Source organism: Polyodon spathula, chromosome 7, assembly GCF_017654505.1.
Source record: "Polyodon spathula isolate WHYD16114869_AA chromosome 7, ASM1765450v1, whole genome shotgun sequence".
NCBI classification, from domain to species: domain Eukaryota; kingdom Metazoa; phylum Chordata; class Actinopteri; order Acipenseriformes; family Polyodontidae; genus Polyodon; species Polyodon spathula.
In genome coordinates, this window is record NC_054540.1 from 58,581,548 (window position 1) to 58,607,423 (window position 25,876).

The window sequence follows — 25,876 nt, forward strand, 5'->3', positions numbered from 1 at the left end:
ATTAAAACTGAATGCAAATGAATTAGTCGTCGTTGTTGTTGTCATCCTTTGGTAAATGTAGAGTAAGGATTAAACTTAGTGCAGTGCCAGGCGAGTGGCAGTCGAATAGGGCTTATAAACAGTAGAATTTGAAAAAAAGCTTTATTATAAACCTTTACTTTTGATATTTTTTTTGGTGGGGAGATTGAAATAAGAAGCTTGTTGCGCAACTACTGTAAATTGCACCTGTTCCTATTTAAATAAGCATGACCCATACACCACACGCACATGTTTACAGCTGCTGAAGTGTGAACGATACACAAAATAGAGCCTTGCAAGAATGCCTTGTTTTGCTGTTTTCATTTAAGGGAATAAAAAATGAGAAATTATTTCTCCCTTATGAAAAAAAAAGAAGTAAATCCACCACAGGATTTTTTTATTCCATTCTTTAAAAAAAAAAAAAAAAGTTATACAAGCTTCTGTTATGAAACCAAAAACCAATTTTTCTTTAGGCCATGAAAAATGCATTCCTTCATTAAAAAAAAGAAGTAAAAAAGTAGTTTAATTGCAAACTTTACCTTTCCAGTTCAAACATCAGAATCCATTTTGTGAAGACTTGGAGGAAGGCAGTGTACAATGCCGTTGCCTGCTGGCAGTATAGACCTATTGAAGCAATGCTGCAGTACGGTACGGTACATTCCTGGGCTATTGGACTGAGGTTATCCAAGTATAAAGCTCAGCTTAGGAAGTTCTGGGACCCTTTGCTTCTTCTCGTAGATCTTCCTAGAAATGTTTTTCTTCCTAATGATAAATACAATAATTGCTACTTACAGCACCTATCTATACTTTGAGTACAGCTGTCGTGATTACCTGGTTACAAAGTAACACTACAAATAAACCACGTAAGTGCACGTAAGTTTCATTTGATCTGGTTGATGGAATGACGTTCATTTGAGTGGGACATCTTAACCTAACAGGCAAACGCTTTGGCGAAACCAGCCATACGTGTTCTATCCAAGTCTTGCTAGATTTTTCCTTTTATACTGGCCTTCCATTTAAATGTCCCACAGAACCACATTGTGGGGTGTCTGAGTTGCAGCTCTCTCTTGGGTAAAGCTAGGAGCAGAAAAGAGTCTGAGGGAAAGTTCCTCTAGAAATGAAAATCCCCATCTTTCTGAGGCTGACATGTCAGCAGTATCCGGATGGTAAGAAGTTCAGCATTTTAATGTGTTTAAAAAATTAACACATGTGAAGAGAATTCAAATGAATAATCTCAGCGTCATCCCCTTCATCCCAGTTACTAGCATTTGATAAATGTGTGTGATGTCAAGCTGTTCAAAGGGATTATTACATGTGTTTTGGGAAAACCACACAATCCCTTTGTGTGCGGAGAGATAATTTGGTGTAATATCTTGTGGTTTGTTTTAAACTGTTGTGCTGAAACATCAAAAGTGCAAACGATCTTATTTATAATGTTGAGGAAATGTAGTCTGCAACATTTAAAAAAAAAATTAAAAAATAAAAGCATGTGTCTGAGCGATTCTGAGATTTAAGTAACTTTTCTAGCCTGGGACGGATCTGTGTTGTGAAGGGGAAGATTTGGGGAGCCTGCCAGTTTGTTGGATGAAATAGTGCAGTTTTTTTCACAACTTATACCATAGATGTTGTTTTTAAATCATTAAATTAAAGGGTTCTTTGCGTATTTGAAATCCATTGTGTCTGGTTGTCTGGGGAACTTGCAACGTGGTAATCTTGGAGAGAAACGTCACTGTTTTGTAGTGAGTTTGTCATTTTTATTTGTAAAATAAAAGTATGTCAGCATCATTTGTCTTAATTAGGAACTGCAATCTAGGGCAGAAATAATTTGGCATCAATGAATTTCGAGTCGCAGTATTGCCAAAGCTCCCTGGAAATTGACCTGCTGCACTTGGCACGGAAGAAGCTGTCACTTGGGGCACACTGTGAGCACTGATCACAACAAAGAGACTCCAATCGTTTCTTAATTGAGAAATGCTACTGATTTCAAAGGTTTCCTTCATTTAAATGGTAATGATGTAAAACAATCCATGCTTTTGGGACTGGGTGAGTGGCAGGCTCTGTTGCAGTGTTTAAGATGATGTGGCTTTGAATCATCATCCTTGTTTGCACAAAGTGATTGCACACTTCTTATCCAGTTGCAGCAACATTGAGAGATTTCTGTATGTAATAGCATCTTATTACACAAGGTTTTCTATAAAGGGAACCCTGTTGTCTGTAGATTTATGCACAGGATGATTACTTGCACAATATCCCTGTGTACTGTATAATCTATAATACCTGGCATGTTTTTCATGTGCAGCTATAGCCAAACGTTTTGCATCACCCTCTATATAGAATTAACTATTTTTGCTTCATAAGGTCGAATGAAACCTGCTGAATAATGTTATGTTAACACATTGAATTACTTACCGCTTTGTAGTTTTCCAGATACTTTTACTCATAAGCAAATATTTACTATGTTAAACTAGTCAAACTTGCGCTTACTTATACCTTACTGTATTCGTTATTTTGCTCTTAAGTGTGATCTTATTGTACTTTCATAACTGCTCTGTGTCTTATGATATTCTGTAATGTGAAATCTTATAATGTGATACTTTGTACTGTGATACTTTGTAAAAAATGTAAGTCGAACTGGATAAGGGTGTCTGCTAAGAAAATAATAATAATAATAATAATAATAATAATAATAATAATAATAATAATACTTAACGGAAGAATGAAAAAATTGAAAAAGGTGACCTTTAGAAATCTAACATGAAATACTGTCCTACTATTATGACTTCCGTTAGACTGAAAAGCACCAGAGAACTGGGGAACAGCACTGCTCATAGAACAGCATTGTATTCATGTGGTTGTAAAACTCCTGGAGAATGAATATTCAGCTGAAATGTGGAACTCTATCTAATATTGCAAGGATTGCAAAGTCAGTGAAAACCGCTCTCTGTTTGTAGAATACAGCTCTGGCCCAAAGTTTTGCATCACCCTAGAGAATTGACTCATTTTGCTTTGTGAAGCTGAAATCCATTTTTTACAGTAGCATCTTGGAAAAGGTGTCCTTTTTTCAGAACACTTTGTGGAACATTATAAAGCACTTCAGAAACCATACAAACTTTTCTCTTTTTTAAACACAGTATTTCTTTTTTTTTATGTAAATCATTTTTTATTATGTGTTCTGCTTAGAGATACATGGATAAAAATGTGTTATCCTGTAACCCGACAGAGGTTACAATACTTCATGAAAGTTTTGTTGAAGCATATTGATCTCTGGGCAAATTACAAGACATTGTTGCACCTGAGTGACTGCAATGACACAATATACGTTTATTCTCAGGGTCTTTCTAAGCAATAATGGACAGGACTCTTTTTTTCTCAAAATAAATATTTATAAATAAAATAAGTTATTCATTCCATTATTACCAGTAGTAAGAGAATTGCATCGGATGGCTTTAGTTAACGAAATGTTTTCCCCAGTGATTCACAGAAAGTTGGAAAAAGTTGACAAAAGTAATTCTCTGCAGGAGTTTAAGTATTGCTAAATTGTCTTTGCACACAATGCAGTAGCTACGTTTTATTTCTATCCTGAGATCAGTTTAAATTGTCTGATATAGTGTCCTGCAAAACTATAGAGCCATAAGGTTTGTAGTAAAAACAAATGTTAATTTAATTATACATATTCTTTGCAAACTTAAACTGGAAACAATCAATTTCTCTAAAAAGAAAAAAAAAAAAATTCAAGACGAACAAGGTGAGAAGTCTACCGCAAAGTTGCAGAAGTAAGAAAATGTACCCAATGTTTTGCATACAGTTCTCTTAATGGTGGAACAATATGATAAATGTAATTTTAAAAAAGATGAAAAAGACTGATAATGGCATTACATACCAGATTTGAACGGGCGCTTCCGTGTTTTCAAAGCGGATGTCGTTTGGAATTTGTTTAGCTATGCGCGAGCAAGCACAGTGCGCTGCGTACCACTTTTTATCCGCGTACATGTGAATAACACGATATTCAGACACCGTTACAGTTTACAATTTAAGTTGGTTTATTTACAACCTAATTACATGGTGAGTTTTGATTGCTTAATGAGCTGATGTTTCTGCCAAAGGCAGTTTTGTGTTGGTGGTAGACATGAAGTGTGCCTCCTTTATGCAACATCTGTTGCAGCTGCAGAACTTCAAAAGAGCCACCAGTGCTTCATGGGCTTCAGTGTGCGCTGAACTTGAGTTTCTTTCATATCGGTTGCTTCTACTCATTCCTGGTGTTGTCTAATATAACAGTCCAACAACAGCACTGTGAAACTGCAAGGATCATTGCAGTTCTGTATGTGGCAGGGGTGAACTGTTATAAATAGTATTTAGTTCCTTTTCTGCAGGGGGTGTGTATGATTCATGTGTGCCAGGCTCATTGCACAGTGCTGTAGCTCTATACAGCAGCTTCATTAATAAATTACTGAAGAGAGAATCATTCCTACTGTAGTTCAGTGAGTGATACTACTCAACCTTTTTACTGCAAACTCCACTGGAGTTGAATTCCGTTAGGAAACCTGTATACAATTCTTCACACAGGGGACTCCCATGCACTTCAACTACAATATTATGTTTCCACTGCAGAAAAGTATTCACCCAAATAATGTTCACAATACGAGTTTAAAGTCATTGTTTTTGGATGTCCTTTACCTGTATAAAGCTCAGTTTGTGGTTAATTAATATTATTATCAGTAGTGTCCATTTGAAGTTTGCTTAGTAAATGCTTACTCTTTCATTGTAATCCTCAGAAGGCATGCAAACCAAATTAAGATTAGAACTGTCTCGTCTACTTCTGAAAAGATCTACACATGAAGCTGGAAGTGAGTTTAGCGCAGCCAAATAAAATTGGAACTGTCTAGTATACTCCTGAAAAGATCTACACATGAAGCTGGAAGTGAGTTTAGCACGGCCAAATTAAGTTATTGCTGGAATCAAGAATGTGAAAAATAAATCTTGATTGCATCCTTTCTTTCATCTAGCTGGGCTCATCATGTTACAGAAAAAAAACTAAACAAAAACCAGCTCTGCTCATGTTCCCTTGACAGCTGTACACATTCCATATTTCTGTCACGCAACTTCTCTGAATTTAATAACAAAAAGGAAAATAAAGATTGATGCAATACCCAAAGGGTGCTGGGGTATTTACATCTCAAGTATCTTGCTGTAAGAAACTAATTAGATGGGTCATAAATTGTATTTTTCTTTTCTTTTTTTTCAAAATGGTTAATTCTTTCTTGTCCAAGGCTGTATGGTTACAATTCTTTTTGGATATTATGATTATTTTCTTTTTTATTAAACAAACCTGATCATGTGCTTTATAGTCTGTGAAGCCTGGTAATATCATATTTATTTTCCTATAACAACTAACATATTACATTTAAAGTAGACCAAATCTGAAATTCTATAGTTCAGGTATTTTCTTTTTTTATATATTTATTTCATAAGGCATCAGATTTTTATCGCATTCATCGCAGTTGAATCTTGGCATGTGTAGTCATCCTCATTTTAAGGCCATTCACCCTTAATATACTTCCTTTCCAAATCAACATTGATTTATAGCGTGCTTTCTGAAGCTGTTTTCTCAGTAGGTGCTGTACTAATTAACGCAATACAGAAAGGTTGGTTTATGCGTTGCACAGCAGGTTAAAGTGGCTGGAACAAAGTAGGTCCATAAATGGTACCTGTGGTGCACTTGCATTGGGTACATACTGTGAGAGTCACGGGTGCAGATTGGAAAGAAACACATTAGGTTAAAGAAAGTTTTCAGTTTCCTATTTATTGAAATCAGTTCTGTGGAGGTTTGTAATCTGAGCTTAAAATGTGTCCCATTTCATGGCCTGTGCTGTAGGTAGTGAGACTCATTTTTTATAGTACCTGACATGCAAGCAAGCAAGCCCATTCTAACTTAATATACCCCACTGAATGCCAGCCCATTGCAGTATTCCAATTTGATATCAGTGCTGCACAGAGAACAGTATGCAGGATTTTCTTTTGCTTTTTTTAATATGTATATATCTTGGCTGTGAACTGTATCACAGCAGCCTGAAAAGTGATGTTGTTCCTGACAACAAAAAAATGCCTTTTAATGGTATATGATTTCAGGAATGTCTCCTTGTCTCTTAATATAACACATCTCAGCAGTTGTTTGTGTGCATTGGCAAGCTGACTGTTGGTAACAGTACCAGTGTTCTGCAAGACTCTACTAGAGAGCTGTCGCCTTGTCTTCCAAAAAAAACATCAGGAGTGAAATTAAAAATAAATCAGAATGCCGGTGACATGTAATCCTAGTCAGAAAAGAACAAAGGGGCATTAATATTAATTAGCTCTAAAAGTGCATGATAGAAGTAATCTCATCTTGGAACTGCCAAATTAGTTACAAGCATGTGCAGTGTTGTGTGATACACGGCCGTTATGGATTGTGTACCCCATTGGTGAGATGAGATTCGATTAAAAGCTCTAAAGCCACAAATGCTGACGAGCCCGAGCTGTCTTCACAGTACCGTCTCCTGTTCCGTGTTCTGTCCTCGCTAGGGGGGTGGAGGATGTGTGTCTTTCTTAACCCGTTCTTTTCAGATCATGTTTCAGAGTCCTTCTCCAAGACTCTGCATCTCTTGGCTGATGTTTCTCTTTTGTTCGCATCTGCTCTAGGGTTTGCATGCATTAACTTATGAGCAAGATCTTTCTGTTTTTTGTGTGGCACTGTTTGTGATCTTTAGATAGAGATACGTATTTGCTTGCTTGTTGAAGACACGGCAGAATGAAAAGGATGTCAGTTTTATACAGTGTTGAGTAGAAGAAAATAAATACTGTGTTTCACTACCCCTCTTTTTCTTATGATTGTTTCTTTTGAAGGTATGGTCGACTGTGCACCTTCCGTTGCAAGGTGTGATACATGGTTAATAGAGGTCATGCACAGTGTCCCTACATAACGTTTTAAACATCTTGCAAATGAGTGTAACCCATGTGGCTCCTACACTCCTATTGACAGTGCTGTGGCAGGTGCATTTCATATTTTGTCTCGTTCTTTTTGTATATTTAGTGCATTGGTTGTACATTCAATTAGTTTCGCCAAAAAAAAAAAAAAAAAAAAAAAAAAAGCCTGCTTAATGCAAAATATTTCACTCCTAATTATAAAAAAAAAAAAAAAAAATTGTCTTTCTCAAAAGCCTTATTTATTTGCACTTGAAAATAAGTGTTGGCTTCAAATCGTATAGTGTGCTGTGAACAAAATCACAGGGCTGTATTTACCGTATCCATGTAATAATAAGGAATGGTTTATTTACTTTATTAAGGTCAAAGATAACTATGTAGACTCACTTTCTGTTATTACACCAGTTTCAGATTTCCTGTTAATCTTCAATAATATTGATTTTTATGCTGAATTTTCTTTAGGTTGCAATAACTAACTTAAATCGTGGGCTGTTTGCAACTGTTACGTTTGACTGTGCCAAGCTTATTTTCTTATGTACAGCTTGTACAGTAAAATTCTGGATGAATTGACTTGCTGTACCCTTGTCCAGAGCAAGCGAAGCTGACAGTGTTTGACAATGCGTGAGGATTTGTTTTCATTTCCAGCTCTTGAAATATTAACTTGTGTTTCAGCAAGTAATTAAAAGAAAACAAACGATCGTCCTAATTACCCCTGGAAACCTCACGGCGTGCTGGGCATATGTAAATCCTTGCAACACTGGCATGATGACGTTTTTTTTTGTATTTTTCACAATGTTATTACTGGAAGTGGCTTTATCACAATATGTGTAATCCGGTCTTACTGTTTATGTCTGTTTCTCATCTGTTTCTGTAAATGGAAAAAGTCCGATTCAGTTTGCAATAGAATTGTGTTAATTCGGGCAATGCTTTTGCTTCCAGCGGTTTGACGGCAAATATGACCCATGTGTGCTGCCCGATGGAAATGCAGGTGTATTGCAGCAGCACGAGCTGGAATTCGCTTCAGATGCGCCATGCTTGTATCTGTTTTGTAACCCAGAATTTCAGACAAGGAAATAAGTGTGAGATTACCATCCCCTTGCTGGGGAGGTGTATTCCGTATGTCCTGCTTTGACGTGCCAAATAACCTTTGATTCAATGCACTGTTACATGCAAAGCTGTTTTGCTAGTGTCACAATGTAGGAGTATATGGGACTGGTGTACCCCAGACTTTACTTCTTCATGGAAGAGCTCAAATGTAGTCCTTTTGTAAATTACACCTGCGGTCGAGGTTTGTATATCAATGACATCATTTTTTTTTATAATTCAACCAAAAAAAATATTTATAGATTAAAATATGCTGTTCACTGACCTTTTTCAACTTCTAACTGTTTAAACTGTGTTCTATTATGACCTGTAAGTGCATGCATTTCTTAATTCTGACAAGCAGCCGGTTACAGTCACTAGTGCACAAATAACATGTATGATATCTAAATACTGTGTAAAACAGAAGCAACCTGTTTACCATGCCTGAGCTGTAACATTTCAAGCATGGACAGGTGCTTCTGTGATAAGCAAGGTGGGATTTCGTTCCTGTCTTTGTGACGTCGAGAGCCCGTCAGAGAATGAGAGGTTTCTAAAAGACGGAGGAGTGATAATCAGCCCTTGCTGTTGCTTTGCAGCAGATGTGGGGCCACTTTGCAGAATGTCTTTCATGTGGTTTCTGGTTCTCCCAAACTGAGATTGCTGAAAGCCACAACATGCGTAGTTTCTGCCAGTAGGAAGGGCTGGCTGTTCTGTTGGAAAAAATGAAATAACATTGAGGTAGCAGGTGGAAAAACACATTTAACAGGCTTGCTGGCAGGTGCTCTGAAGACTGCCCTGGCCTAAAGGTTCAAGCAGTGGAACTCGGCACGGAGAATAGGATGAGCAACTGATATCTGGATAGAAGCCAATGAAAACAAGATGTGACTACAGCTACCTTGTGTAGGTGAGCTCTGGAACTGCTCTTAATCGGATGCAATCTTTTTTTTTTTTTCTTACATGGCACAGATACATGCTGCACATGGATGTGCTCAGCACAGATCCTCACGGTATGCTATATCGGAAATCTTTTTTTTTCTTGAACTACCCATGGAAGTACAGATTGATTTCCTAGATCCCCTATTGATAGTGCTGGCCAGCTTGCCTCCCTCCGTACCCAAGCCCCTGTACAGGCTGGATTAGCAAGAGTCAGCTGTTAGTTGTGTTGGAAGTGGGCAGCTAGAAGCTCCTTCTGTGAAACTTAGCAAGGGGCTCATTCTGAACTTTTTAATTTTACCCCCTGTCCCACTAAAAGCTTCTTCTGATCATCCAGAGGGTTGTCAAGTTTGATGTCTAAAAGCCTTTGTGCTTTCATGACTAGAAACAGCTGTGCTGCATTACTGGAACGGGATGAGATAAAGTGTGCATCTGAAGTCTCCCAGGCTTACTGCTAATATGAAGAAATGTCTGATGTCAGTTACAGGACAGCTTGGCTCAGGACAAAACATTTCTCATTTGCCATGTCAGAAAACCTAATAGAAATGATTGTTCGTAGCTTGATTGATTGATTTAGTTCTCTTGTGTAAGGCAACGAACCCTTGAGCAGCATCTGTGATGTGCTTTTCTTTTCCTGTTGAAGAGAAGGACCCTTGAATGCTGTACGAAGCTTTAATTGCTGTTGATATCAGCTCTGTAGGTATTGTGTTTAATGCCATACCGAGGCTGCTGCTCATAGTGGCCATGTAGTGTAACTCGTCAAAAATAATTATCCTTTGCATGATGAGTTCAGGTACATGTTTGACTTGATTTATCAAGGTTTTTGCACCAAAAGGCAATTTGCACCAATGCTACGGAACAAGCAATAATCATCTCAGACGGTCCAATTCGGGTACAATCATCTGTCATTGCAAACTGGTAACCTCAAGCCACAGCAAGCCTGGAGACATCAGATTTATTTTTGCAACAGACGTTGCTCTAAGTAAGTTCTTGCACTGTTTGTTTGTTGATAATACCTCTATTAGTGGACAGAAAAATCGAACTTTTACAAAAATTGACACGGGACTTAAGACGTTGACTTTTCCAATGACCGTAGAGCAGCGACACACCCAGTTTTATTTCCTATGCATACGGGTTGTGCCTTCCAAGCCAAAGCTTTTCTGCTGCATGTAAAGATGATTGGATTTGCTTGAAACACGCACAGCTGGTCTGTCTGTAAGCAATGCTGGTCTGGTGAGCACATGTTTCCATTCCATTTGAAAGAATTTTGTATGAAATAAAAAAGCCATGCATTTTGAAAGTAATCCTGGCACCAAATAAACTTTTGTCTACTGTGTTTATAAACCAGAACCGAAATGTGTGTTCAGATAATGCCGGCTATTTCTCTGAGCCTCCGTTGGACTGTATTGCTGGGGCTGATGAGATCTGGATGTGATCTCACTTGTTAGGTGTCTTGGTCCCCTGTATCTGTGTGTGGTGTCAAAAGAATTTGATTTTACTGTGACTCAATCTTTTTAAAGGCAGGCTTAGGGGAAAAAAAAGTAACACCTAATATTAATAGTAATAGCACTCTTGAAAACGGGCCAATTTGTGACAATTGTTTTTAATTTCATGCTGATGAAATCGGTGCATGACATTTCATATTCGTTGGTACTGCACTGCTAAACCACAATAGTTTTGTTTTTTCTGGCTCCCATGTTTACTATACATACCATACTATACCATACAATAGTTCCTGGTTTCAACATGCCCTCACATTTCTAAGCTGTGGGTATAGATGCAGATTAATGGGCTCGATTCAAATCATCATTTGCACATTTGTTTTCAGAAAGGAAAAAAAAAGCGCCCAATAAAGTTACCAAACCAGACATAAACAACTCAGACATTTAATTCAGGAGCTTCTGAATCGTATTAAGTTGTTTCTTCTTTTCTTTAGAGTTGCTTGGCAGGTGGTGTAGTCGAATACAATTGCAGAACCTGTGGTTGGAAGTTTTAGGTAACTGTGACCTAGAAAAATCTGCTTATCTTTCACGTGAACTGCTAAACCAGTATAGAACTAGAAATGAGCCAGTTAAACCTTCTCATGTTTGACTTTTTAGTTATGCTAGTTTTTTGATGTCCAGTATGAGAGAAGAAACCAATACAACTGCACAATACTTTTGTTGCTTTGTACATACTTGTACAGAGATACCACGTCATTTAGATTCTTTTTTTTTGTGCATAATTCCCTGGGGTGTAATTAAATACAATGCTGCTTGGGGTTAAACTGCTGTTACAGTTATAGTGGTACAGTAGTTAGGAGAACGATGGAAGAACATATCTAGGTGTTTGAACTGTGTTTCAGTGAAACATTGCCAAAATGTTATTAGCCAACTGCTCACCCAAGCCAACTTTCCTTGCACTGTAGCATATCAGCATTTCTAGCTAGAGAAGATATTATGGGATAGAGCGCTCAAGAGGCAATGTTTAAGTAATTAGCTTTTTTTTTTTTTTTTTGATCAAAGTAACTTTGCTTGAAGACAAAGATGCATATGTTTTATTCTGTTATTTCCCAAGTTGTTTTGGACAAGGCGGTTCATGGATGACTTTGGTTAATAGCCCAAAATAGCCTGACTGATCCTGTGCCCAAACTGTGGGTTTTTTTCATGAATGAGACAAAAAATATACTGCAATTGGAACCTGAGGTTACTTGAAGAAAGGCTTTATAATTAAAACTGGTGGTGCATTGGGATGTGAGTAATGCTTTAATAAAACTCTTGACAATTAAAGGATAGGTTATATCTGGCAATGTGATGACAGTTCATATTGTAAAGGGGTTGTGCCGACAGACTGGAGAATTGCAAATGCAATACCAATCCACAGAAAGGGAGACAAAACCTAACCGGGTAACTACAGACCAATAAGCCTGACTTTTATTATATGTAAACTTATGGAAACTATAAGATCCAAAATGGAAAATTACTTGTGTGCTAACAGTATCCTGGGAGGCAGTCAGCATGGTTTGAGGAAAGGGAGATCATGTCTAACTAACCTGCTTGATTTTTTTTTTGGAGGATGCAGCGTTGACAATGGAAAATTGCAAAGCATATCACATGGTTTGTTTAGAGTTCCAGAAAGCTTTTAATAAAGTTCCGCATGAAATATTAATTCTCAAACTGAACGCAGTAGGGATTCAAGGAAATGCATGCATATGGATTAAGGAGTGGTTAACATGTAGAAAACAAAGTACTGATCAGAAGAGAAACCTCAGAATGGAGTGTGGTAACCAGTGGAGTACCACAGGGATCAGTATTAGGTCCTCTGCTATTCCTAATCTACATTAATGACTTAATGGTATAGTAAGCAAACTTGTTAAATTTGCAGACGACACAAAAATAAGAGGAGTAGCAAACACCATTGCAGCAACAAAATGATCTAGACAGCATTCAGAACTGGGCAAACACATGGCATATGACATTTAATAGAGAAAACTGTAACAGCGTGTGGTCGGCTGTGTCAGACGTGGTCATGCCTGAGGTGTGGTGCTGAGGCGCTGAGCTTCTGAACCTTCCCATTCAGTGGCTGCAAGTCATGCTCTTTCGTTTTATATATATGTTCTGTTTTTTCTGGCTTCTCATTGCCCTTTTATCTAGCCATTCAGCAGAGCAGTGAAAATACAGTGCAAATACTGTTCTTGAGACTCCTCTGACCCCAGAGGGACTGCAAAGCGATGAATGTGTCAAAATTGGTCAACATCCCCCCCCCCCCCCCCCCCCCCCCCCCCCCCCCCCCCCCTCCGAACAGACCCAGAACACATTAGTTATAGATTGCAGGTGGGAAAGCGTGCAGAGAAATTTCCCGTCCCAACCACAGTCTCATGAAAACAGAAGACACTGAACCAAACCGGGTGTCTGTTTACCAAAGGTGTCCTGTAAACCAAAGAGACAGGCCAGGCGGTGGGGGGCTCCTCGATAGTCTGCTTCCTCTGGGTCACGCGTTGCAATTATATGAGTTGGGAGTCTTCAGATGATCATGGAACACCACGGTCCAATGAGGGCTTTGTTTTAGATGTTAGGGCCACGAAGGCCTTCTCTGCCAAGTTATTGTTTTAAAAGCACAGCTGGGCATGTCAGGATGACCAGATTTTTCATGGAATTCTGGGTTATTTTTAGCCAAGGACCTTATATTAGATCCCCATTTAAAAACTTGTACCGGCTGCTCTGTAGTTTTGTACCAATATTGCAAAGTTAGAAAAACTTTATTAGTAATGAAAACTACTGGAATACAACAGTGAAAAAGTTTTCTTATCTCTCTTTCTTTACTTCTTATTAGCAGAAACTGTGTCATCATTTGGTTTTCTTCTGTTTTGAGATCTTGTTTTTTTTTTTTCTCTTCAGTATGGAATGTTCACGTGTCTCAAGGATAACATTATACATGATGAGTTCCTGTTGCTTCCTTTTATGATACCTAATCACTTCCTATGTTGTAGTTCCAACTCACTCCAATGGTCTAGCTGCATTTAGACCACGTGACCTACAGAAAAGGTAACTGTTTGCAGCAGTCTTTATTTGAGATGACAACTGGGGGGTGGGTAATGAAGTCGGTAACCCTAATAAGAGCACTGCGGTAATGGTCCACTGGATGGTTAGCTTGTTGGTTATTTGGTCATCTCAAACACACTGGAGATTTGAAGGAGAATACAGTACTTCCTGTGCTTGATACTGGTGGTTCTCAAAATAGATCCTCAAGTCGGTGTTTACTTTACATTACAGTATATATAGCACATGCTGTGGGCCTGGCAAACGCAAGTCAAAATGTGACTCATGAACTTCAAAGCCTGGAAAACATATCTAAATGTTTTTGCCACTGCTGCAAAGTTATTGCTGGTTAACTGAGCAGTCACACGGTATAAAACTTGCTAAACATTGCGTGTTTCTCTTACATAGGGAGACGTCTTCACTTGGTCTGCAATGTATAGTACAAAGGGACAGCACAAGCATTTCTATGATTCAAATAAAGCTGTCTTGAAAGCACTGGAAAGACTTCAAATTAGAGGGCTTGTTAAAAAAAAAAAAAAAAAAGTAGCATCTAAATACCACTTTACTGCTCTCACTGTCACTGTTTGATGGATCGTGGACCTATAATTCCAACTTTTCCTCTTTTTTTTAAACTCCTAAACCCAGTATTTGTGTGGAGTTGTCGGGTTAGGCAGGCAAATCTGGAAATGAGTACGGTTTGATGTTAACCCTTTCAACACTGCCATCCTCTAAAGAGCCTAGGAAAAATAACTTGGACTTCTCATCAAGTCAAGGAAAATAACTCCTCTTAACACAGCATACCAGTTGATCAGATCCCAGATCTTGGATATGCCCTAATGTAATTTTGTGTATGACGTATTTCCATTAGACACTGAAACTATTTTTATTTGGTTATCACAGGGTTGTCTTGTGGCAAATTAACTTAGTGTTGACAGATTACATAGATGCAGTCGTTGTAAAGATCCCCTCACACAGGTGTTGATTAGTGTTACTTGACACAGTGCCCGAACAGCATCCCAGTGCAAGTTACTGCCTTCAGTAATAGTGGTCTAATTGATTATACTCTAGCACAGGAACAGGTGTACAGCCATACAGAGGCACGAATAGCACTCAGTTTTCACAACTTTCATCTGTCTTCTTCACAAATGGATTCCTTAGCTGATGCACATTTTGACACATCATGAGTACCATGCACCCATTTTAGTGTGGCAATAGTATCCATTTGAAACTACAGTACTGTGTTCTGTGTTTGCATACCAGTTGGCTCCCAGTGGGAAAGCACTTCATTTTAAACTGCTTACAAATAGTAAATGTTTGCCATATGTAGGGACTAGAGCTGCTATAATTATAAGCAAACGGAATATCTCAAACAGAAAAGTAAAATGAAGAAGAAAAGGTCAGAGCTCTTCTGTATTGTCCGACAGTGGCCAATTCTCAGGTGTAATGTGCTCTTTTTATGGCAAGAAAATTATTCCCATTTGAAACTGATAAACTAGAGGCGAGGTAGGTGGCTTGATTCAGCACCTTTTCTTAAGGGCATGTCACTTATCCTGATACGCGGCTAGTTTGTTTTTGAAGGAGAGAATAAACATTTCTTTAGCTGTCAGAAATGCGGTCCAAGTGTTAATCTGAACTGTAACTCCCAGTGTTGTAAGTGCTGTGAGCGCAGCCACCCACCAAGCTCTGCACAGTCGGGTTTCACGGTCGGAGGGCTTTGAAAATGCACTGTTCCTAGCGATTTATAAACAAACAGAGAGGCATGTCAATTAAACAACTTGGCTGTTTATAACACAAGACCACACCTCCTCCATATAATATTTATTTTCAAGTTTGACTGGTTAAGTCCATGTAACCTCCCTCCACACTCTGAATTCACTCCCTGTGTGCAGTATTGGGACCCTTCGCACACACACAAACCCTCAGCTAATGTTGGGTCAGGTGGATCCCTACAGGGAGTAACACTACAGCAATAGGATAAATGAACTGCACCCCATTTTAAAGAGAAAATTAAGTCTGGAAAACTAAACAATTGTCAGGAAAATGAGAATAGGAAGTTGTTCTGCTGGTGAGAGGTAATAAAATCGTTTTTGAAGCTTTAGTACCTGGAAAGGTGGATGGCGATGGAGTAAGATAGATAATGGTTTTAGATGCAGGAGAAGTGAAAATGATTGAACTTCAGAGACTGCGTCTTGTAAGAGTGAATCGGTGTCAGTCTTGGGAGTAGTAATGATACAAATCTCTTGCCTCAAGAAAGAAATGCCTTTGTTATGGAAGGTAATAAAATCTCATACTGGTAATTGACTTTAACAAGCACTTCTGCCAGATTCCCTAATATTTCATGTCTGATGTAATGCATGCTGGGGTTTTTTTTTGCTCATGACATTGTGTTGATGTATTTGTGCCAGAAGCTATGGTGAGTCTTGAGCTGCTTAAAAGACGACCTAATAAAATGTCAACTTGCAGTATATCAGACTGTGGACTTTGAAAAGAGTTGCTTTTTTCAAGCCAGTTTGATTTAGCTTCTTTCATGAAAAAGTCTATACTTTTATACAGTTGCCCACACTCCCTCCCATCAACAGTCCTCTTAAAAAAACAAACTTTCTTGAGGGATCAGGGTTTTTTTTTTTCCCAGGTTTTCCTAGTCTTTGCCCTTTTGGGGTTAACCACTACTTGTTTGCTTGGTCTGTAATTAAAAACAGCCCTGTATTTCTGATCTATCAATTAGCACGACATGAGTCACCGTATTAATCCCATCAAGAAAACCAACATTTTGGCTCATCCTGTCTTCAGAGTGATGGGTATGACAGCTGTAAAAACATACAAACGCTGAAGTAGCTGCTACACGTTTTGAGTCCATTGTCAGTCTTCTAGTTTAAAAGTTTTTAGAAGCATCTGTAATCGGACTATTTTAAAGCCAGTGCAAAGAGACATTTACAAAGAGAAATAAAATGATTGTAACAGAATGAAACTACTCAGAACACAAGCTCTATATTGCTGGTTTTATACAATTTTAAATTGTGTGAAATAGATTGTAAAACTAAGACTATGTCTCTTTTTTAATGCGTTTTTATAGCCAGTGCTCTGAGCCGAGAAGACCTGTGGAAAGCATCCTCTAAATCAGTTAAAAGGGGATTCGATTGCTTCCTTCATCGCAGAGCACAGCGGGTTCTTGAGTGGATTAAGCTTTAAAACCCTTTTTGTTTTTTTGTTGTTTTGTAGAAATGTTCAAATAAAGACCCTCTGGGGTTTCTTTTATTCAGTTTCGACATTACCGCTTGTTTTTGTGAAGTGTTGAGGAACCCTTCCTGTAAGCTGCTGGATAAAGAGGCTTTGTAACTGTGCTGGGCTCTCCTGCAAAGCTGTCCACAGCTAACTTAGATTTGCTTACTTTGGAGAGAAGCAAACTAGGCTAAACAAATGCATTACCTAAAATGTAATCAAACATATATTAATGGGTTCCACCCTGCCTTGCATTCCTCATTCTACAAATACATTAATGTCAGTTAGCTTAGCGAAACACTGAAACGGTTCAATAATAATTACTTGTGGCATTCTTAAGTTCCCCTGATTTTTTTGGGGGGGGGGTGCTCGCTGGTTCCGGTTCTTCTTCTTTTTTTTTTTTTTATAATAGTAGGTATTTCCCAATCTTTCTCCTGAAGGTCACTTGTGATTGGGAAATACCTACTATTTGCCCAATCTTTCTCCTGGAGGTCACTTGTGATTGGGTAAATAGTAGGTATTTCCCAATCTTTCTCCTGAAGGTCACTTGTGATTGGGTAAATAGTAGGTATTTCCCAATCTTTCTCCTGAAGGTCACTTGTGATTGGGCAAATAGTAGGTATTTCCCAATCTTTCTCCTGAAGGTCACTTGTGATTGGGTAAATAGTAGGTATTTCCCAATCTTTCTCCTGAAGGTCACTTGTGATTGGGTAAATAGTAGGTATTTCCCAATCTTTCTCCTGAAGGTCACTTGTGATTGGGTAAATAGTAGGTATTTCCCAATCTTTCTCCTGAAGGTCACTTGTGATTGGGTAAATAGTAGGTATTTCCCAATCTTTCTCCTGAAGGTCACTTGTGATTGGGTAAATAGTAGGTATTTCCCAATCTTTCTCCTGAAGGTCACTTGTGATTGGGCAAATAGTAGGTATTTCCCAATCTTTCTCCTGAAGGTCACTTGTGATTGGGAAATACCTACTATTTGCCCAATCTTTCTCCTGAAGGTCACTTGTGATTGGGTAAATAGTAGGTATTTCCCAATCTTTCTCCTGAAGGTCACTTGTGATTGGGTAAATAGTAGGTATTTCCCAATCTTTCTCCTGAAGGTCACTTGTGATTGGGTAAATAGTAGGTATTTCCCAATCTTTCTCCTGAAGGTCACTTGTGATTGGGTAAATGCCACTGTTAATTTAGACATCAGCTAATTCTTGCTTTTCTTCCGAATTCAGCCCCATCCTTTTTTAAAGCTTTTGAAAAGAAGACACATGTGCTTATTTACCACGGCCGGTGCTCGTTACTTGTTCCAGAATAGTCTTGTCTTTGCACAGCATTTCTTTTTGGAATTTGTTTTCTTGCCAGCAATTGGATATAAAAAAAGTGTTAACTGTAATGTGAGCCATAGAGAACTGCAGTACCTTTTCTAATATCTTGCCTATTCAGGATGCATGCCCTGAAAAATGTATATAGTTGCAACCTGTTCTTGTAGGCTCCTTGTTGAAACAGTATGAACCCTTGTGTGCTGATGGTGCCTTCCTGACTGTCTGTCTGTGTCTGTCTGTGTCTGTCTGTCTGTCTCACTGAACAGCACCACAGCTGCCTTGATTTTGCACCAGTCTTCACCACACTTTGTCATGAACCTCCTGTAGACGTTTCAGCTTGCATTAGGGTACCTTTCAGGTCCTGTGTGATTATCACATGATTAAGAGGACCCCTCTGTAAATTCCTCCAGTGGTTTGCAATGTCTTGCACAACACTGCCATCTCAGTGGGACCCAGGAATTTTGCACAACTTGCTTTTTTGTTTTACTGATATTTAAACCCTGTAGATGTTGATCAGCAAAGCTGGAAGTGTCAGATTAGCCCCGTGCTGCTGAGATATGAAAATGAGTAATGTATAGCTAACAAATTACTGCAGCAGTGGCCTGGGGCTACATTATTCCCGTACTACTACAGTATTTTTTAGCATTCCTGAATGTCGTATTACCATTGTAGCTGCCAGCAAATGTTGTACACGTTGCTGCAAGACTGAAATGAAGAAACCCTAATCCATGTTGTCATTAGGAATGGGCGCCCTGGAGATGCCTGAACAGCTGGTTTGATGTTTTCATTTGTTTTTCACTTGATCGACCTGAGATGACCCTGAAGGATCCAGTCTACTGTTCTGTTCCCCAACTTCTTCCACTCAATATACAGTATGAACCTGAATGAAAGTGAAACCCCCGGGCAGTCTTCTGCAGCGCAGTGCGAATCTCAATTACGCAACAACTTGTTTTGCACCTCCTGCCCTCTGGCACTCCATGCAGGTTCCCAGCAAGGTCAATAGAATGGTCTTCTAGTTTTCAGTTTTCCTGGAGATGGCTGGGGTCCACACCCTGGTTGATCAGGGTGCAGCTGATCCACTGATATAATGGATGGGGTTCATCAGTGGAGGTCTTTCCTGTATTAATATCTAGTTAATCAGGGTGCTCCATAACCTGTGTGTACAGTGTTTAGTACAGTACAGTTTTCTTTTGGTTGCCTGTTATTTCAGCATTATTTCAGCCTGTCCACAAAGCAAGTGTGAAAAGTGCCTCTTTTTGTATTTATTATTACAATATTTTGGGTTGGTTAGTCATCAAACCGGATGAGAGACTATATCGTGTTCTGAAATATTAAACTCAAAGGAAACTGGCACCTGCTCTGTTGTATGTTACAGAGTCAGGTTGCCCAGTCTAGACAGTGTGTCTCAATGGTCTGAGGGCCTGGCTCAGTAGGGATAAGTTTCACAGGTCCACAATTGTTCTTATAACCATTTTTCGGGTCGTCTATAAACGCAGATTGTATTTTATGCTCAATATCAGACTGTTCTTGCAACTGTTATTTGTTGATGAGCTGTGATTTTAAAAATGACTGTTGATTCATGTTTACGTGATCCTTTTGAGTTTAATACCTGGTATTGCTAGAAGGATAATATTTAAATAAATGACTGTAACTACATAACCCAACCAATCAATGATACAGGTTTCGGTACACTCAGCCTAGCAAGGTTTTAAAATTATTTCTGAGTTTTGAGATTGCAAGTTGAATGAAAAGATTAGGGAATATTTGCACAAAGTAAGCCTGTAATTGTGATCCTTGGGTTACAGTAAAGAGCACTTTTTTAAATAGTCGCACAAAGTTACTCTCTATAGATATCGAAAATGATTCTTCCATCCCACCCATCTTATTATTCTGTGTCGTTCGCAGTGTATCATCATTGTATAGGAGTATGTGTCAGTTCCGTTCCAAATGCGTCCTTTTGTTTACTGGCACAATTAAGTTTTTTTTCCATGAAAGAAAATACTTTGCTTTATCCTGATGAGTACTTTTAAGGATCATTAGGGATCTGTTATCCTGTCACTTTCTATAGTTTCTTTTAAAACCCGTTTTGATCAAGAGCTTTATTTGTATGTTGCTTGCCCAGCAGTTGTTTCAGAGTTGTCTTTCTTTTATTGCTGGAAACTGCTGAGCGCAAACTTTACTGTGCCTGCAGGCATCGGAGATTTCCATTTGGGTTCTTGTCATGCAGACAAGATCTTTTCAAAAGGATCAGCATTTGAAAGACGTGTAAAGGCAGGTTCTACAGCAGCAGCAGCAGGAGCGGTACACAGGGCTTATGTTATTGATTTATTAATACAATTACTGAGCCCATGCAAAGTGTCATTCTATTTTTTCTTGCAAATACTCCATCATGTCCTACATAAAACATGTTTATTATGCCTAGGTCGCTGACCGTGAACCAGGAGGCCTAGCTCGAGAAAGTAGATAATAGTACAGGAATACGTTTTTTATAACTTTCCATTGATTAACAATACAGTTGCTTGAAGAAGATAGTTGTCACCGTATAGGAACATGTCGGGGCTTGATCTAAATCCACATGAAAAGATATTTCATTTTACCTGTCTTAATACTCAAAGCATCTAAAAGCGCCTTGCACTGTAGGTGATGGAGCAGTACAAGGTGCATTACTGCACATGTGCTGCCGTTGTGTGTTCAGGGTAATCTGCATTACTTTTTAGTTGCTCAATTGTAATCTGAATCTTTTTATAATAGTTTACTGGAGCAGAAACATTAATAATTTTATTTATTTATTTATTTATTTTTAAATTGGTACATCTTGCCAAGACAGTAGCTGGAGTAAAAAATAACTCCCGAAGAAAAGAAAACATGATGAAGTGGAGCCATATTAATGAGTGTGTGTGTGTGTGTGTGTGTGTGTGTGTGTGTGTGTGTGTGTTTGGCCGGTCAACAGTTCTTCTTAGTAAAGACGGCGAGAATTGTCAGGGAAGTAATTGAACTAATGCGGACTCCACAGGCTGTGCAGCAGCTTCTCCTTCGGTGGGTTGAAAACATTATTGCTTAGGAGTTGTGTTGTGCAGAGGGTTACATTTTTTTCCCCAGTTGTTGCTTAATTTATTAAGTGCTTGAATCCCTAGGGGTCTCTGTTTTTAAAGCTTTGTTACCACATATTTATAGCCTTGTAAAGCGATGCAGTTTGTTTTAGTAAGACATTTAAAATAAGGGATTCAGTTATGCTGGTCACTTGTTCCGAGCTACAGTAACTCCTGTGTCTGCCAAGTGGACTGTATCCTACCAGGCTGTGCAGGAAAACGGGTTCGCTGTTTGTATAAATAGACAAACCTGTACAGCACACATAAGACAGGCTGGCTGCAATTTTGAGGAGTGTGGCATTAAGAGAAAATATGCTTATGGAAGAAAGGCTTTGATCACATTGTCCAGTTCACACGCATTGGAAATATAGGATTTAGGTCAATCAACTGCACGTTTCCAACCATGGAGGGAGGCAAGATGAAAACTATTGCTCAGCTGTCTGGGATCCTCAAACTAGGTCAATTGGTGGTGTAGACCTTGCTGTTTCCATGTGAAGACAGGCACTGAATCAAATACATTAATAGCACAATGTAACCAGTTAGGTTGCTGTGCATAGGGGAATAGCATTTGACTGATGTACCATGAAATGAGAAAGGAAAGGCAAAGGGTTCTCCTGTTACCAGAAGCAGAACTCTGTTGCCAGCTGTTATTACACATCTCGAGCTTGCTAATGAGCTGGCGGACATCTGCATTTTCACAATTAGAACGAAAAAATAAAGAGGAAACAATGCGTTACTTGACAATGCCACAGTCTTCCCCATCAGTGTCCACTTTCCATTCCATTCAGGTGTGTGTCAGCTGCTTGAGCATCTGACTCGTAACAAAGGAAGATAGGATGTTGATAAGGCACGGCACATCCGTTCAGGCTCCTGTTCTGTGTTTCCAAATACCTCTTGGAACTCAAACCCCAGGAATCCTCGTCAGGCGAGGAGCTGACACCTCTGGGACTGAGCTTCCATTCTTTATCATACTCTTCATTTATCAAACCTGTCTCATGAATCACAGAGCGTTATCTACGATCAGTACAAAACATGGCCCACAGTAGGGAGTCAGTTTTCCAGACAGTGTTCGTCTCTGCTGATTGATGTTAAGCAGGTATGAAAAAAATATGGGGATTCGCTTTCCAATTCTTAACAGAAACCAAGCCGTTTCAATACCGCCACTGCCAGGAAAAATAAAACCCTTCCTTCCAGTTATTAAGCCAGGCGTTGCAAAGCTAATTTGTTTGTTTTAACCCTTGCAAGTGAAGAAACAGGAATCTGCACTGATGGCAGTGAAATGAGAGCTGCATGTTCAAGCTGTGCACCCCAGCTTGGCAAACCTTGGTAGCTCCTTCCCTATTGATTAAAGTTTACATGTGTGAAATACCAAACCTCTCCATTGATTAAAGTTTACATGTGTGAAATACCAAACCTCTCCATTGATTAAAGTTTACATGTGTGAAATACCAAACCTCTCCATTGATTAAAGTTTACATGTGTGAAATACCAAACCTCTCCATTGATTAAAGTTTACATGTGTGAAATACCAAACCTCTCCATTGATTAAAGTTTACATGTGTGAAATACCAAACCTCTCCATTGATTAAAGTTTACATGTGTGAAATACCAAACCTCTCCATTGATTAAAGTTTACATGTGTGAAATACCAAACCTCTCCATTGATTAAAGTTTACATGTGTGAAATATCAAACCAGTGGAGCAGCTGCCGTCTTTAATATTGTTGCCACATTGTTGCGCAGCAATTCACACATGTTGGAACCATTAAGAAAATTTGCCACATTATAAGCAGTGTAGACATTTTGGTCTTGTTTTGTCATTTTCTTTTTTTTTCTTTCTCCTAAAAACAGTTGTAAATTGTGGTCTAAACAGAGACAAACTGAAGACTTATTGTGGTTATGTGAGATCACTAGTGGGTGATCTATAACCACTTAGATAACGGATAGAGAGTGCATGTTAATTTATAGTGATAGTTGCCTTCAGTCTCATTCTTCTGGCTTCTTTAGAACTTCCTTTGGAGTGTTTACATTCCTATATAGTTCCCTGCTATGTGGCGATGTCCACAGAATCATTGAGGAAACAAGGAGTTAAGTAAAGTATTGCCGACCTAATGCCACACATGCACCTTTCTTGAAACGTACTCTGTGGACCTTGGAGAACCATGGAGAAGTTTCTCTGGTGGAATAGTTTTGAGTGAGTGATGCATTACGAAATTATTTTTAAAAACTATTGGTACAGGTTACCAAACCTGAATTCTCCCAGCCAAAAGATGAGGACTTCAAATAAAAAAAAAAAACAACACGATGGGTTTCCTGTTTCCTGTTGAGATTTCCAAGCCGTATGGTCAGACCTTCACAGTATTCATTGTATCTTTTGTTTTCGTTTTATCCTTCAGCTGGCTCTGTCAAATCAATTCAACACTGCTGATCTGCCTCGACTACCAGAAGAAAATAAGAGACCTCTTCACCGAACAAAAAGAAGTCAAAATAGGGATAGGGATGGGGAAGGAGGTATGTGGAATTTAATTATTTCATTTGCTGCTTTGTGTTGGGAGTCCCAATATATGCTGTTGGGTTCGACCTGTAAACTGCATATGATAAGTCAGTCTCGTGACGAGATTTTATATAGCGGTGCTTTTTGTCAGTGTGTCATTATAGTTTTTTGGTAAATGTAAAGAAAAAAAGGAACAATTGTTTAAAGTTCTCGTTGCCAGTTCTTGATGTTATGATGGGTTGTCATGTAACACTTATGAACTGAAAAAAAAACATACACTGCCACACAGCAGGGAAAGGGGAGACGAAGATGAAAGCAAGACTTGTTAGTGTTGCAGCTTAACGATGCGTTTATCAGCGTTTTAAACACATTCTGATGAAAGAACTTGACCAACAAAAAGGCACAGTTCTTTTTGTAGGCAAAAAATAAATAAATAGATGACCCTTATGGCGTGCAATCTTCTGATTCGACCTGTCAAAATAAATAGACGATTGGCTTTCCTGTCAAGAGAGTGAGTTCAGTTTTGTTGGCTTGCATGCAGACAGCTACAAGGAAGACATGAGGACTTATTAACTGGCATGGCTGTTAGTAACTTAAGTGTTCCAGTTGCCATTGCGTGTGAGCTGTTAAGCTGCTCCACCCATATCATGTTTTTGTAACTGTATTGTAAAGTCGCCTAAGCAGGGATCATCAGTTTCTGTGGATAATGGGCCCTGTTTACAAAGCTTTATCTCATGACATATTTGAAGAATTATTAGGGTCATACCAGCTCAAGTGAACCACATTCGAGGTTCTTTTTCTCTCTTTGTGTTTGATCCATAAACCACGTGATGCAGAAAAGGCTGTGGTGTGTGCGTGTGTTTGTGTGTGCGATTCTGCTTGTGTGTGTGCGCCGGACAGGAGGTATGGAACTCATGCCCCGATGTGGGCGATTTTTAATTTTTACCAAATTCATCTTCATGTGGCGAGTGGTCAGGAACCCCTTGGCCCACTTGAACTGGAAATGTTCTGTTTTAATAAATGAATGTTGGTATCAATATAGTAGGTATGCAGATTAAGATGTATGGTTGTAATATCCTATAATGCTGCTAAAGAACGGTATATGGTATGCATGGATGTATTGTGTATTTAAATGCAGGGCACAACAGAATGATATTGCTCATTTAGAATTTTTTGAGTGTGATTTAGACTTTATTCCTAATATGTAAGGAACTCTTTTTATCAATTGTCACAACCAAATCTGCTCCGGTCAGTGCTTTAACCGGATGCCATGTGAAGGATATTCAATCCCTCGTACCTCTTGGAAAATTCAAATAGTCGTGTTTATTTAGTAATGGAAACATGGCATGTCAATTTAAAGTGTGAATACCAGCTTAAAAGATAGCCGTTGATTTCAATAGTGACGCAGTCAAGTCATTACCAAGGCTTTAGTCATGCTTTTGTTGGGGAAATTAATTTCCTCGTTTTAAAAGTAGCCAGTGCACCTTGGAGCTACAAGGGGAGTTTGTTCTCTTTAATGTATTTCCAGGGAGATCTCTCCAGATAAATTTGGTTTGTTCCAATTTATAACGTGTGATCGATGGAACAGTAATTGTGGAGATGTATTTATTGTCCTAATCTTCACAGGCCAGATTTCAAACTAATCAGTGATGTTGTCTCAATCAAAGGTGAGGCGCTGATTGGATGGCCATTCTCATAACAAGAAGTCAGGCATTGTACCGAACAGAGCCGGGGCGGACGGCAAAGGGCTTCAATCCACGCTAAACTCTGTTATGGCTGGTTTCAATCCACGCTAGACACTGTTATGGCTGGTTTCAATCCATGCTAGACACTGTTGTTATGGCTTTGTGGGCCATTTGTTTAAATGATACCAGATTTAGTTTTTTCTTTTGCAGTTTTTAAGGAAGCATTGTTTCATGAATTGCTTTTTGGAAAGAAGAAGAAGAAGAAGAAGGAGGAGGAGGAGGAGGAGGAGGAGGCTTCAGTTCCTTATCATAAAAGCATCTGAAGGGCTATGTTTGCAGAATAAACAGCTACATTTAGACTTAACTTTTGCTCTTAACAAAATTAGAGTAAGTTATCATAGCAATGTAGTTAAAGAGAAATTGAAAATAGAACATAATGCCAGTTCAAATGCCAGTTAAAAAATGCTCCAAAAAAATGACAGAGCCTGTTCTGAAATGAGGACAATGGCTCTGTTTGCCACGCTACAGTTCCAAATGTGGCTGCAAGATCCTTATCCACTGAAATATTT

General features: G+C 38.8%; 1 protein-coding gene across 4 annotated transcripts in view; it reads left to right on the forward strand.

The window, feature by feature from the left end:
• The window catches only part of LOC121318941 (ectodysplasin-A-like), a 46,810-nt gene that overhangs the window by 8,035 nt on the left and 12,899 nt on the right, over positions 1 to 25,876 (forward strand). For all 4 annotated transcript variants that reach the window (XM_041256156.1, XM_041256157.1, XM_041256158.1 and 1 more), the window contains exon 2: positions 23,525 to 23,639. In XM_041256156.1, the coding sequence (XP_041112090.1) occupies positions 23,525 to 23,639 (115 nt within the window). The remainder of the gene's footprint in view (positions 1 to 23,524; positions 23,640 to 25,876) is intronic.